Source organism: Aphelocoma coerulescens, chromosome 5 (genome assembly GCF_041296385.1).
Source record: "Aphelocoma coerulescens isolate FSJ_1873_10779 chromosome 5, UR_Acoe_1.0, whole genome shotgun sequence".
Taxonomy (NCBI): Eukaryota; Metazoa; Chordata; class Aves; order Passeriformes; family Corvidae; genus Aphelocoma; species Aphelocoma coerulescens.
The window spans coordinates 42,189,375-42,205,159 of NC_091019.1; the positions used below are offsets into that span (position 1 = coordinate 42,189,375).

Consider the following 15,785-nt stretch of genomic DNA (forward strand, 5'->3'; position numbering starts at 1 on the left):
CCCACCTGATTTCAACAGCTCATGAGGATGGTAATAGAATACACTGCAACCCAGGACAGTGTGCCATAAGCTCTCTAGCAGCAGGTAAAAGCCAGTTCAGTTCCAAAGGTTCTGAAGCTGTTACTGTTCAGAAATTGTTCCTGACTTACGTGGTATACCAGTGTGAGAAGATCAACCTTGCTGCTGCCTTCTCTCCTTGTTTATTTCCTAATTGTGTGATACTTTGGTAAACTAGGTAGCGCTTACACTATACACTGAAAAAAAAAAGTAGAAGTATGATGCAGGTGTTTGTTAGAGCTGTGGTTCACTGGAGTTTGAGCTTCTACACTCAGTGCAAGCTTAAGAAAAGTACAGTGGAATACCTATTTCTTGAATACTACCTATATCTGATTGATTGGTTGATAGGAGTTACCTTCCACCACAGCCTTAAGTTGCCACACATGTGAATAAATAAAATTAAGTAGTAGTAAGAGGGCTGCAAACAAGTAGTCATAGGGCAGAACCAGACAGTCTTAATGATGTTGATTTATCCTGCTCCTTATTAGGACCTTATTAGGAGTAGTTACCCTGGGCTTTTCTAATGTTAGTGTCACTATGCTTCTTTCATCATCAGAAGTCATGTACATGGTATCACTGTAAAACATTGCAAAGTGCTCTTTGAATCCATTTATGTGGAATGGCCATAAGACTCAATAGTGAGAGGAAGTGTCTTAAAGAATTGGAGGGTTTTGACATTTTCACTTCTCTTTGATATGTATCTGCATATCATGCCTTAAAGAGTGAAATTTCTTAACTTTCCATTGAATGGGCGTTCCCAAATGGGCTTTCAGAAATCTGAAATGCTATCGGTTAGGGATTTCTTTTTTGTCATCCCACCCACTCTCGTTTCCACAAGCCCATTTAGTCCACCAGCCTAGTTAACATAACCAGTAGTAAAACACAGTTTTAACCATTTGCTATCTGATAAATGTGGTAAACAAAACACTTCTGATATTACAGTTCTGTCTTGCACTTGAGCACTGCTGTTCAGTCCTGGATGCTCCAGAGTTGTTACCTGGGTATCTGCATCTTTTCCATGTAAATGGACAAAAGAGGGAAAGATGCAACATAATTCCTCAAAAGTGCTGGTTGGTATAGTCATATAGATACCTGGAAAGCATAACTCTGAGTCCCCAAGCCACAAGTTGCTTTAAAAAAATAGATCCTTTTATGAAATAGGGGTGGGGCTTGGGAGTTGTTCTTATTTGGCTTCTGTTGTCCGAGCCTTTCTGGTGGTCATATTTTCATATTCTCAAGCTTGTTTCTCTTGACAAGGGGAAAAAAACAGCTAAGTAGACAAAGTTTTTCATATAACCAGTTGTTCCCAAGGGGTTGAGCCTTTAGACAAATGGCAAATATTATTTATAATTCATTTGTGTGAGCTGACAATATTATCTATTTGTCAAATTTCTGTATCTTCTGAGTTAAAGAAAAATACTTCAGATAAAACAGTGGCCTGCCCAGGGTCCAGCTATTGAGTATTGCAGACTGCTACCAATATACTTGCATTAAAAGCATCAAAGTAAAAAGATTAGATCTTGTGGATTTTAGCTATCATGGTGGGCTTTGAGACTTTCACAGCCTAGGATCTCCAGGCATGGACACTGCTGGCAGTGTTACTAGTAGTAAAATGACCTGAGTCTTCAAAGATTCACAATCAAACCTAATGACTGTTAAGATAAATAATGCTGACCCACATTTTACATCAGCTGCATTACACTGCATCACATTTTTGTTGGTTTTGTAAGAACAGTGGGTTTCTTGCCAGGGTAAGCCTTGATCCAACTGAGACAGTTGAACCTCTGTCTCATGGTACTGGCAGTGCAAGGTGTACTCATGTATATGAAAGTGCCCTGGGTTTTCTCCAATCTGGTAAATATCAGTTATGCTCTTATCAATATTAAACAGATTCCCTCCTAGGTTCGTCCTTGCTGAAAGCTTTGGTTTCATGGTTGACCCAGGACAGATAGGTCGGACTCTGACCACACAGCTGCTCCTCCCTCTCAGACCTTTGTGCTTTAGTTTGCTTCTGCTGATTTTTATACTGTTGAAGAAGAATATTTTATATGTCCTCTTTCATATTAAACAAAATTTTCCTGTTCCTGACCTTCACAGAGAAATCACCACTCATTTCAGTAGTGTTTGTTAATGTATTTATATGTGTTAAGAGCTGCAAAGGTTCTTACTTGAAACAATTGTTTTCAAAGGTGTATAAAAGTTTCGAAGGTAACCTCTGTATAAAAATCTGTAGCAGGCAACTGGAAAATAGTACTAATGAGAAACAGCAGAAAGGCAGTGTGAAAATTGTGTTATAAATATTTGCAGCATGTTGTACTCTGATGCTTTTTTTCAACTGCAAGTTGTCAATTTACTGATGATTCCTTGGTTATTATGTCATTCTACCTGGATGTCTGCTATCCTGTGAGCATAGAAATAGTCCTTATGTTAAAGTATTTGTGGAACTGTCAAGTTTATTAAAATCTGGGATGTCTCTGTAGAAGCATATGTTTAATATACCATAACAGCATCATGCCTGTGCCTGCTGTTACAGTGATGTCCCCAGCTGCTGCAGGACCTTTCCTCAAAGAACAAAAGTACTGTCTGGGACTTTTTGAACCACAAATAGGACACGGGGAAAACACTTAACAACACACTAGGTCAGTCACGCTGTACAGACATCTGCATAGGACAGTGGTGAGAGCTGAGGTGTTTGTACCTTTTAAACTGTCAGTTTCAGTCTTAAAAGCTGATTTCAGTCCTGCACCGAGTTATTTCCTATCTGTGGAAAGGATCAGTCAAGCTTGTGCTTTCATTTTCATAACATCCCATTACCACTGCCGCCACCACCACCACCTGGAGATTCTGCTCACATTCTGGATTTTCAGCACTTAAATATAACTTCTGATCCACTCTATGAAAATCTTAAGACTGGCACAGTTCCATTGGGTTCACAAATGTTCCTTTTTAACAGCTACATGGTTTCTAGTTAATTTCCAATAGCTAGATTTTTACATTGTTTCTAAAATGAAAAATGGTAAGAGAAACTGCCTTATGTCCTTACTTCTTTGTATACAGTGCTCTGATAATAGTAGAAAAGCAAGACTACCAATGTAATTGCAAAGACTAGCTTTCCAGTGAAAGAAGGCAGACCCCTGAAGCTGTGACTTCAGCAGGACAGTTATTCCATTTACAGTCAGTGGCTCTGACAGGTAAAGTTTCACATCTGAAGCTTATGCAAGAATAAGAGTAAAACCTCATACCTGTTCATTTTTATGTAACTTTCTTCCGTAAGAGTATAAAGATGATGTATGTGTAATATTGGTGCAAGGAAGCAATGTGTAGTGATCAGTAAGAAAATACTGTTGAAGAAACAGCAGTACAGGCAGAAAGAATTCAAGGATGAGAACAAAGGATAGTATTGATATGTGGAAATGCAAAGGGAACACTTTCAGGTTTTACACATTTTTTTTCCTACTTTGGTATAATCACAGATAGACTGTATCACCTAACTCCTCTGGTGTGGAGGGTTGATACTTTCTAATCTTTTGTAAATCTCCAGGTTTTGGTACAAAATAGTAGGTTCTCAGGAGATGTCTGGTTAAAATCAAATCCACATAAGCTGCCCCTTATATATTGTCAAGATCTTGGTATTTATTCTTTTTTACAAGAAGGAAGATGAGTAAAAGGAGAGATAAAAGTATACAACAGTATGAGCTATGGAGAAAAAATACCTCAAAGAAGATCAGAAAAGGACAAATAACTTTGTCCTTTTACATGACTCTAGAAAGGAAGACATTCAGAAAATTTAAATTCATGAACAAAAATGCTTTGGTGCCAGTCCACAACTAAAATAGAAAACTTGTAAGTTTTAATGAAAAGAGAAAAAGTAAGTTGTTAGGACTGGGCTATAGTTAATGGTGAATTGGACATTTCCCACTTGCTATCCTAGCAGAATGCTGCTTTGGATTTCAGATTCACCCTTTCTCTTACATCTTTATTCCTACTTCATAATTGCTGACACAATATCAAAGGGTCTGCTTGTACATTTAAATCAGTATTACATTTTTTAGTAAGTGATTGGGAAAGAAAATAGTATTGTAGCTGATTAACAAAATTTTTGGATTTAGAAACTTGACTGGCACTTGAAGTAATTTACAGTATTCAACTTCCAAAAATGCAGTTAGACAGCTGAAGAATATTTGTTTGTGTATTTCTTGAATTGCAAAAGAAAAATTTGTCTGTTTTTCTCTTTTGCAACTTGTACTATAAAATTCAGCAATTCCCCAGCTGTCCATATCTTCTTTAGTCATCATTTCTAGAGTTCTTGGCATTGTTCGTTTAATAGCACGCTATGTTAACTATTGTCACTACCCATTTTTCTTCCTTTTATTTGTGGTTGAACTTCATTCATCTAAAGATCATGGTGATGAAAATATTACCATTCAAAAGCAGAGACATTCAAAAAGTGTGAGCAAGAATGTTCACACTAAAAGCTTTCTCAGGTGTAAGGTTTGACAAAGTGGCTGAGATCTTTCGAAGATGACAGTCCATTCGAAAAAGCCAGATTCCAAAAAGCTAGTGGCTCCTCCCCCTGATGATCCCCCACCTACCTCCCCATTCTTCATGTCATACACACACTTAAATTCTGTGTTTAAATTGTGTATATATTTCTTCACTCTCTGCATGCATCCCACTGTGATTCTGTTAATTCTCCTAGGAAATACTGCTTCACTGTTGGTCAGATTACTCTTTGTGCCTTTTGAGAATAAGACAGAGCAGAATATGACTGTAATTAGATAGAAAATACCTATTTCAAAACATTTTTTTCTGATATGGTTTTCTGCTGGAAGGATAGGCACCTATCCCTCCCTATCTGCACAGGAGAAATTCATAACAGTCTTACCAAATCTGAAGTTGATTTACACAGTTTTGGTTTATATTTTGCTGTTCTCTGAGCTCATCAGTAGAATAAAAGACAGGGGTGGCTCTGTTTGAAATTGGAAACTTTACCTACAGTTTATAATACAGCAGAATGTAGTGTCAGAGATTATTTACAAACATATTACTTCTACATTCAGAATAGTTTCAGGGATTATCTTGAGCAGATTGCATCTTCAGTTGAAATCAAATGGAGTTGTAATTAAAGATATCCCCATTACTGGTATAACAGCCAGGATACCATGAATACAGAAAAATACAAATTGTGCTGTTGCTTCTGTACCTGACCTGAATATATTTACAGCTACTCTGCTTCATTCTCCCCACTACTCAGGATACAAGATGGTTCATTAGCTTGGTCACAGTCATTTTTGATCTGAAAGGAATGCATTTACATTCACCCAGTGTTGCAGCTGAGCCAAGTCCTCCAGGCAGTGGGAACACTGGACTGTGCAGGAGCACCAGGTGTCTTGGTACACACATGATACCAGTCAGTTTGGACCTGGCTGCAAAAGCATCTTTGGCCTCTGAACACAAACTTACTCTGCAAGTAGCCGAGCTGTATTTTAGGCATCACCTCATCGGAGCAAACTGAGGCTACTGTACCATCCTCAATCTATATTAAATCAACTTGGGAATCTGCTTCTGTGGTTTAGTTTTCCTGCTCAATCAATAATCTGCCTTTGATTAATAGTGTTGACTGTTAAGAGTAAAAGCTAACATCTAAAAATGAACTGCAAATTTTAATGAATTGTGATAGGGAGTTAAGACATATCTCTAGTGAATGTGTCAAGAGAGGATAAGTCAATTCCAGGCGCAGAGTCAATGCAGACAGGTTAAAACACGTTAAACATTGTGTGATTGCCATCATTGATGTGTGAAGTGCTGTCACTGGTAGAGTTTTGCATCATGATGTGTTACATCAATCTAAATAGTTTTACTGTAACACAGGATACAAATATTCCCAACAAAATTGTTTCTGCAGTATTGCAGAGATCCCTGGTGTTGTAAGGGATAATTCCAAGGGTTAGCTGTTGGCTGTCTGAAGAGCAGAAAGTAAACCAGGCTGATTAATCTGTGACTGTTACTTACTCATCCATCACTGCTTTCCCTTCAAAGTAGCTACTCCCTTGCTAGTCAGGGACAGGTAATCTCTAGGGAAATCAAGTAATGTGTATACTGCCCCTGTATTTGAGTTAAGAGGACTTGAGACTAATTTATACTGTGTCATCAATAATAATGTGGAGAGTATAAGCAGCATTTGTATTTGGTGCTGTGGTAATGGTATTGAATGTGGTTTGGTGAAATTACCAGGCTCAGTGAGAAAGTCCAGCCTTTCTTGCAAGCAGCACACATGCCTTCCCTGAATAACTGGCTGTCCTGTGGGAAGAATCTCTGGCTTCTCATCGTGTCTCTCTCCTGTGTGTGGACTAAAGTGAACAGGTTTTTCTTGAGGTTATTTTCTTGGTCTACAGTATGGAAAAGGGGAACCAAAAATGGTGAAACTCTTAAATAAATGTGGTGGTGAAAGGAATTCATTTATAGAATCATAGAATGTCCTGATTTGGATGGGACCTACAAGGATCATCAAAGTCCCAACTCTTGGCCCTGTGCAGGACACCCCAAGAATTGCACCATGTCCCTGACATTGTTGCCCAAGCGCTTCTTGAACTCTGTCAGGCTTGGTGCTATGACCACTTCCCTGGGAAACCTGTTCCAGTGCCCAGACACCCCCTGGGTGAAGAAGCTTTTCCCAATATCCAATCTAAAACTCCCCTTACCCAGCTTCAGGCCATTCCCAGGACATGGGTTCTGTCACTGGTCACCAAAGAGATCAGTGCCTGCCCCGCCTCTTCCCCTCAAGAGGAAGCTCTAACTGCAGTGAGGTCTCCCCTCAATCTCCTCTTGTCCACGCTGAACAGACTGAGCATGACCTCTGTGCTGCTTGTACGGCTTCCCCTCCAGGCCCTTCACCATCTTCATTGCTCTCCTTTGGATGCTCTCAAACAGCTTAATGTCTGTTTTATATTGTGGCACCCAAAACTACACCCAGAACTCGAGGTGAAGCCACACTAGTGAAGTGGGACAATCACCTCTTTTGACTGGCTCCAATTTCTTGGTAAACTTTGGAGACAATGCTTATGCTTAGCCCTGCCTGACAGAGTGCAGTAATGGCAGCTCTGAACCTGTGGTCTGTGTTGGAGTTTCCTTTGCAGTTTCGCAGCTACAGTTGGGTGGGAGGCAGCACTAACAGGTGAAAATAGAGCAGTTTGTTGCTCTTACTAGCAGATAACCTGTAGGTGAGTTTTGCTTTTAAATGGCAGTTAGTGAAACCAAATGTTTAAGCAATGTCGAGCATGATTTATTAATAAAAAATGTGATTTACATATTTTTTGGTGGTTACTTCTTCATGCTATAGGTATATACAGGTGAGTCACTTTTTGCTGAATCACTGAGTGGTGTGACTCCCAGCAGCAGTGTGTAGGGATTTCCCATTTCACAAGTGGGAATCTACCAGTAGTACCTAAGGAGAAAAGCTGTCCTACCTCCGGGTGACCTTTGAAACTGGGGACACATGGCACAGTGTGACCTAGTGATCAGAAGGGGACTGGCAGTGAAGTCTTAGGAAATCCATATCCTGCTCTGTAGATAGTTCCTTGTATGAGTTAGAGTAATTAATCTGTCTTCCTTGTGTTCCATTATACACTCATGTAACTTTGGGAAATACTAGATTAATAAAATACCCCTGACTTTTAAAATGAGAGATCACTACTGCTGTTTTTGTATTAACACCATTATGTTCAGTTAGTTTCCTCTGTGACTGAAAAAAGTGTTACTGAGTGTCTCACATCTTCCTTTCTTGAGAAGCAGCCAGGCATGGGAGCAGACACACTTAGGAAACCCCCCATGTAAGTTCTGTGACTCCTTGCAGACCACCCCCATTAAGTGCCCAAGCCTAAAGTGAGATAAAATGCTTTTTACTAAAGTTGTGTCAGATAGGGGGTGTGTGCAGAACAAAATTATTTTTATCTTAGGAAAACAGAAATAATTTCTATCTTCTGTATTTTAGTTGTGTAAGATTAATCTCTGTGTTAAGTAGAGGAGGGACAGTGGGTTGTTATGTAAGCAGGAGTTTCAAAATGTTAAAATGTTGACTCTTTAATTTTCCTACATTTTAAGCCTGGTTCAAGTTTTTCCATTGCTGTAGCTAATGTATACCAGCCTCTCAGTTTTTTTCCAGAAGCACTTCACACTAGAAAACCTCATATATTAATAATATGTAGGACAAGGAAGTCCACATGACTAACAGGTACAAAGTGCCACTAGTGATAACCTCCAGAAAGAAAGACTTAGAGGAGCTGGATCCAAGACACTTAAGTCTTTCATAAACTTGGGAATAGCCACTATTGACCAATCTGTATCTGGAACAGTTTTTTAACTTCTTTTTTCACATTATTTTTTGCTAACCTTCCCTTAATGTAGCAAAACATTAGGCAAAAAGTATTTTCATTTGGAATTTGTAAGGGTTTGCTAAAGTTACTCATGGTTATTATTTCTTCACTGTTGAGTTCTGTACGTGAAAATGTCTGTGGATGCAGTAGCTACATTCCTAACTTTCATTAGCTTTAATGAACTCAGATTAACCAACTTAATTCTCCTTTGGTATTTGTATCCAGCTATTTGCAGGACTGGTTCAGTGCATGAGAAGTTACTGAATTTGACCTTTTCCTGCTCATGTTATGTTTGTTTTAACTAGGGAAAAGTAGATTGTATGCATGTAATAGCCAATAGCCAGTGTGATCTGGAAGCAGGAAGCCAGTTCCAATAGGTACTGTTAGGTGTTTGTGCTTTTCATTAGCACCAAACCCCTATATCTGTATGAAAACAGAGCCTTTAGTCCCTCAGAATCAATACTGGCAACAGCAGCTTATAGCTCAGCAGTTTGAATTAATGTAAAAAATCTTCTGGCCTTCTCTCCCCGATCTCAGATCCAGATTCATGGCATAAATTTGATCCATCTGCAGGTCCTTTCCTGTGAAGGGCAGTCCCACACTTCCTGTCCTCACCACCTCCAGCAATGTGTTCCCATCAGTCATTGAACCTTTGCCTGAAGTCTATCTGTTGGGTTGCTGCAAGCTCAACCCTACGAAAAAAATGTCTTTTGTTGGATTAGTGAGCTTGTGGGTAGTTTTGACATAGATCTGACACAACAGAAGTAGTGAGAATGTGCATCTTGAGAGAAGACTGAATGTTGAGAGAAGACTGAGTGGGGCCACTCCTTTCTCTTGGTACTTGCAGGTAGATGAAACAAAATGCGTTGTAAAATGGCACACAACAGTTACATGAACAATTCTTTCCCTGAACCAAAAGCAAATGATACCAAAAAACGATAAGGATCGCAAATAGAAGAAAAGGAGGGAAAAGAGCAAGAGGAGAAGGGCAATTGAAGGTATTACAGGGAGAAAAAGTAACAAGGAAGAGAGAAGTAGCTAGAAAAGCAGGAAGAAGGATTAAAGAATAATCAGGAGATTGTATGTTGACAAATAGTGGCAGCAAATGCAGGTAAAAATTAGGAAATACCTTTCCCTGGTGGTTGTGCATACTGTCCGTGTCTTTCAAATATGAGAGATATATGAATCTCAAGAAAGAATTCTTCTGTCTTTCTGGGTCTAACTGAAATGCCATTGTTTGTGAGCATTCCACAGTAATAACCTGGATGCTGAAAGCCAGAACCTTTGTCCTCCCTGAACTCAGTCTGGGTGAAGCAGGGAGGGAAAGTCCCGGGCACAAGTGTCTGTCCTGAGAAGCACTTGTTGCCGAACAGGCACAGCCCTAAGAGGCTGCTGAAAGGCCCCTGTGAAGTGAATTTACCACCTCAGTATGTTGGCTCACAAGTGGCCGGTCAGTCTGGATGTGGTTTTCATGAAGCCTTAATCCCGCGGTCAGGGATTTCCATCTGCCGCTCGCTGCTTCCCCCCCGGGCAGCTCGGGCCGTGTAGTTCTCCAACTCCGCCAGCAGGTGGGGCTGGAGAGGCGGTGTGCTCAGGGCTCCCGGTGCTCCGTCATGAGAAACGGGCATTGCTTAAATCCCGGCGTGATTCACTTCCCGCAGCTGTCTTGGAACTTCCTGACATCTCCATACAACTCTGTCCGAGGTCATTCATGTCATTCAAACTGCAAGAGCTGGCGTATACAAGCACTGTATTTTCTGTCTGGTTGAGAGCAGCTTCCTTCAATGAATTGGTTTGTCATTTCTGTTTTTTCTTTGTGATTAGGGAATTAAATTGGTTAACTGCCTAATTCATATTGCACTTAAGAACTCTGTGAAACGAGAGTAGTGTAGAAGTCCCTCTAGTTGAGACACAGATGAAAATGTTCCCTGTCACTCTGTTTTTACAGCTAAAAAAATTTGTGTTTGCTTTGTTTTCTGCAGCTGTTTGATGCTGTCAACTGCCTGGCAAAAGAGAATGCCCGGTTGCTTGTGCTGGGCCGCAAACATATGCTGATGAACTCTTCAAATTGGAAAAGAGAGATTATGAAGGAGATGCAGAATAAGGCAGACTTCTTCTTTGCTGAAAATATGTAAGTTGAAGAAAATGGCTCAATATAATAGAGACCAACACCTGATTTATGTGCATTTTGCTCTAGTTTTTAGTACCATTACTAGTATCTCTATCTCTGTGTGTGAAAGAAACATATCCCTCACTATACTTGCTTCAAAAATACATAAAAGGTGACTTTCATCACTTAGAATCATATTGACAGCTGTGTGGTTTATTAGGATTTATGACTGATAAAACCACTGGCAAGAGCACAGTGCCTTGAACTTACAGAATTTCTGGTAGCATCAGTGTGCAGTTGTGGTCTGCTGCTGTGTGGGGGTACACTGTTGAGTTTTAGCAGTTCTGTTCCACATTGCATGGTACTGTTAAACTTTGTGGCAGGAGATTGTATGTCCTATTGTCAGATTGTGATAAGAGAAAAAAAGTGCTCTATGTAGTATGCAATTAATTTTTATTGCGCTCCAGTTTTTGTTGCCCTGTGGTAAGCAATTTTTTATTTTACCAGGGAACTAGAGTAGTGGTGGGAATTTTCAGTGTTGCTGATGAATAAATCTTGATCAGCATTTGAATCACTTCCTGCAACCACTTACTGCCGTGTGAATGATGACTGTCTTTTCCATTTGTTTTGTGAAGCTCTGAAGATGATGCCTTCTTGTTATATGCCACTCTCCGATCAGGCAAGCACTGCAAGTTTGTTACAAGAGACTTCCTCCGGGATCACAAGGCTTGTCTTCCTGACAGTCTGACACGTCATCTGTTCCGTAAGTGGCAGCGTGGACACCAGATAGTGTTCTTCCCTTCTGCAGAAGGAAGGAGTATAAAGTTTTTGGTAAGTTTTCCCGCTCCAGTCAGAAAACACACAGAGCATATTCACTGAAGATACATTATTTCAAACTCTGGATGCCAGAATGTCATGGTTAAGTCTAAGAAATAGATTTGTTGCAATGTGCTCAAAACTCCCATGTTAACTGAAAATTCACTGGATCCACAGAGCATGCCACAAACAAGAAAATTGTCAGAAAGCCAAGAGATGCTACCTAAATGCTTACAGTGTAAATATAAATAAAAGTTTGTGTATACAAATCTTTCCAGTGCTGGAAACTCTGTAACCATTCCTGGCCTCATTAAAACCTGAGTGTCAATGTTTTAATTTATTTAAACTTTGAAATCCCTTATTCTCCTCTGCAGCACTATTATAAAATATCATGCTTCTAATTTTACAATAGAAATTATTTCATCTTTATTTTAAAGAAGCAGAAAAATACAGGTATTTCAGTATTTACTGTAATAGTAATCTAGCATAGGTATAGTTTCATGAGGGAAAGCCCAGAACAGTCAGGTTTATAGTTAATATTCAGCTGCAGAAAATGCAGTAATGTCATGTTATGGCAGAATTCTACTGTTATTGTCTAGGAGACATGTATCCTTGTGAACAACACATTAACAGGATTGCAGCTGTTTTAAGATTTTTCTAGGGAAAAATTCATCATGACATTCTACATGCAGATTTTTGTTATCTGGTCTGTCTGGTTATTGCTGGCTTAAAGGAATACTACACCTATGCAGATTAATTTCTTCCTTCTCTGGTTAAAATTGTAAAATAACATTCATAATTACAAACAGAGATAGCAGTCTGTAAGAATGACACAGCCTTTCGTTCAGTGTTGCCATATATACATTTCTTCTTATGGAGCCATAATGAATGTTGGGTTACCTGACGTACACCTTGTTTCTTTCTTTTGTACAAAGGGACTACTAATTTTCACATCTGAATTCCTATAGAAGTGATTTGGATGATTGATATTCCCAGTCGTAGCTGTCTTCTAAGTTATTCTGGAAGCTACCACAGGAAAGCAGATTTCCAAGATTATACATATGGAGTGATAGTATGTCCTGACAACCATAATTACCAACCACTAATGTTTCTTTTGCATTTGTCTTATATATGTTGAATTAGTATACCTGTAACATAATAGAACAGAAAAATTGTTTATTCTATTTGTTCAACCAGATGCTTCTGAAAGTGTTAGTGATAAACCCTCTTCTTACATCTCCTTTTCTTACGTCTCCTTGGGACAGAGTCAGCTCTGTAAAGAGAGAGACTAGGAGAACAAATACAAGATGTCATTAATGTCATTAAATCCTATGTTCAAGCCTATAAACTCCACATCCTGAGTAATTCCCATATGATTTCATTTAACTGAACAGAACAACAATCATTTTGCTATTTGTAGAAATTGAGTGCATTATGCTGAAATCATTAGTATCTGGTGCTGATGGAAGATAGAATTTATAATGACTCCTAGACCACAAAATACTAAAAGATAGTTTAGTTTTTTCTCCAGTACTAAAATTTAGAATTTGTTTTGTGTAAGAAAATAAAATGAAAGTTGTTAAGAGATAAAACTATGGAGACTTCTAAGGTAAGCATTGGAAGTCATAACTAACCTGTAATTGATATTTTAGTAATATGTTGTATAAAGTCTAAAAAAAACCGTTTTTCCTCTGTTTTTTCCCAACAGCCTGCTTTCCATTATGACTGTGTGGTGCAGACTACAGGTGATACATGGCATATTCCCTATAAAGATGTTTTTGAGGAAAAATATTCATATCAAGTACCAAGAAAATGGCTCTGCATTCAACAGAAATGATGAAAAGTAGAATTGGACAAGCTGAAGCTGCCTTTTTTTTTTTTGTAATCTCTGTTGCTGGCTAGGAGAACTCAGCAGGACAATTATGGAATTAATGTGTGAGGTGTGTAACTAAAGAAAATTCTGTGACTGCATTTTGACAAAATCATTCCTGCATACAACTGTTAACATCAGTGGGGCCCAGGGGCGATGAATTAGGTCCATTATTTCCATTTTTACAGGAAATTTTTGTCATTTGAATTAAAACTTGATTTTTCCTGTTGGAATTACAGCTTGGACATTTTTATCTTTTATTTTTCTCAAGCTTTTCATCTACACTGAAATGCATAAACTCTGTATGTTGAAGAAATTAAGCAGGACTTGCAAAGTACCTTCAAAGTTTGTGGGGCTGGCCTTGCAACAGAGTTGCACAATGTCTACCTCTGGTCAGTGAAGCTAAGGGGGACAGATGGTGCATTTATCATTCGCCAGACACACACAGACCCAGTACTTCCTCTTGATCACACAGAATGCAAGAGGTTGGTTATAGCAATAGATAGCAATAACTTGTTTGGAAGAATAAGGAAACAAGCAGTGGAATGTTCTGTGGCTCTTTCACACTCCTAAGTTTTCCGTTTCTGACAGGATTTGGCATCACTGCAATAATTTGCTTATGGAAATGCATGGATTTTTTAAAATTAAAATTGATAGCTAGAAATTCTTAAAGGCAATAATAGGATGAAACTGATTCTTGTACATTTCTATAAAAACTGTCCCAAGTTATAAAGCAAAAAAGTAGTACAAATTACAGGAAAAGTGTTCTAAGTTATTTGTAAGCATATGTGTGGTAAATGCGTATGTTTATTGCACCTACGGCTTTAATGCAAACCTTTCTCCCCCAAAAACAGAAATGCCACATAAATCTCAGACGAAATATCCTGGGTTTGTCACATTTGTCTTGTACAAAAATCTTCTGTTTGAAACTGAGATGAACCATGAAGATCTTTTTGTATAGAACTTCCAGTTCTGAGTTCTTGCAGGGCCCCATGACAAGCTCCCTCAGGACTCAGCATTCAAGCATGTTCCTTGCTATTTTTTTTCCAGGACAATCCTGGCACATGTTCTACTTCTGGTATCAGTTTGTAAACCAGCAGGTGTGATTTGCATACAGTCATGTCCTTCAGGTACAGAAAGTGTAGAGGAGCTGGGTGCCTCTTAAGGTAACATAAAACCTTGGCTTTAAATTCATCATCTTGTTGGTAGTGTTCATCACAGACCCTTTCCTGACAGAACATGACAGCTCCTATGAGTCCACTAGGGAAGGCAGAGAGATTGGATCTACTTCTCTCAATCCTCAATACTTTTAATTTGTCAAAAGATTGCTTTTACAATTCTTTAAGTCAGAGAACTGCCACATCTCCTTTAAAGTGGAAATACTGCTTTCAAACTAGGTGTCTGCTCCTACAGGACTGCTTAGTTAGTAGCTACTGCTCTGTACGAGGCTGCCTCACCCTCTGTATGAAATTCTGCGTGGCATGAGCTGGTGTGAATCAGCACTGTTACAGTCCTTGTTTGGTACTAGCTCTGATGGTCATGCAGCCCAAAGCAATGCAGAGCTGGGTCTTAAAAATTTGTTTTGGCTAGGTCAGAATTGGCATTGTTACACTCAACTAGCACCATTGCACAAGTACTGGAACCTGTGTGGGAGTGGGGTTCAAATGTCAGGCTGCAGAAGCTGGGTCCCTGCAGCAGCTCTGCCTTAGGTCAGCTCTAGCTGAGCAGAAACTTCACCTTCAGGATATCCATTTCATTGCCAGACATGTTCATCTGTTAAAGTTTGTATTTTACCTCACCCTGGTCACTAACAGACATACATAATATCCACATATAACTGTAATAAATGCATCCTCTACTTCCTTTTTACTGAGGACATGTCCTTAATCAATCACATGGGTTTCACCTCAAAAACTGTTCTTACAGAGATACCATAATGCCTCCTAAATACTAACAGTTCCTAAATACACATTACTAGTATATTTAGGGGATGATGGGACGGAATATGGAATTTACAATTGGAAGGTATTACAACATTGGTGTCAGATTTGTGACTTCTTTTTTCTATGTTTGCTGCTAATGCACTTCTCTATAGATCCTTACAGGAAATTAATGGCCTCTCTGGAACCAAAGGGGAAACATTAGTGATGAACATACAGACTTTATCAGCTGTATACCTGTTACATACATGCACATGGTATCCAGAGGCTCAGTTCTGACTGAGGTTAATTGTTTTAATTTTATTTAAGACTCTGTGAAATAACATTTTTGTGTTGCTCTAAGTCTTCAAATTTCAGATCACTGAAATATGGCATTTCAAGATAACAATGAATATGAGGATTTGCTTCTAAGTATCTAAAAGGAATTCTGAGGGTTTCACTGGTAATAAAAATTAATGTGAGAGCCAAACCAAAGCCAATAGCTAATAGCAGATCTATTTGACATCTACTGCTGTTTATATAGTGGTACAGTAAAAATTCAAGGTAATTTATTACACAGATGGGTTCATGCTGAATGCCAGAAAGGCAAGTCTTCCAAACAGCACAGCAATTGGTACCCC

At 39.0% G+C, this 15,785-nt stretch overlaps 1 protein-coding gene across 3 annotated transcripts in view; it reads left to right on the top strand.

The window, feature by feature from the left end:
• Nucleotides 1-13,463, top strand: part of PRORP (protein only RNase P catalytic subunit) — a 41,400-nt gene extending 27,937 nt beyond the window's left edge. For all 3 annotated transcript variants that reach the window (XM_069017810.1, XM_069017809.1, XM_069017808.1), the window contains exons 6-8: nt 10,412-10,560; nt 11,175-11,370; nt 13,064-13,463. In XM_069017810.1, the coding sequence (XP_068873911.1) occupies nt 10,412-10,560; nt 11,175-11,370; nt 13,064-13,192 (474 nt within the window). In that variant the 3' untranslated portion in view covers nt 13,193-13,463. The remainder of the gene's footprint in view (nt 1-10,411; nt 10,561-11,174; nt 11,371-13,063) is intronic.
• The last annotated feature ends 2,322 nt before the right edge of the window (nt 13,464-15,785 follow it).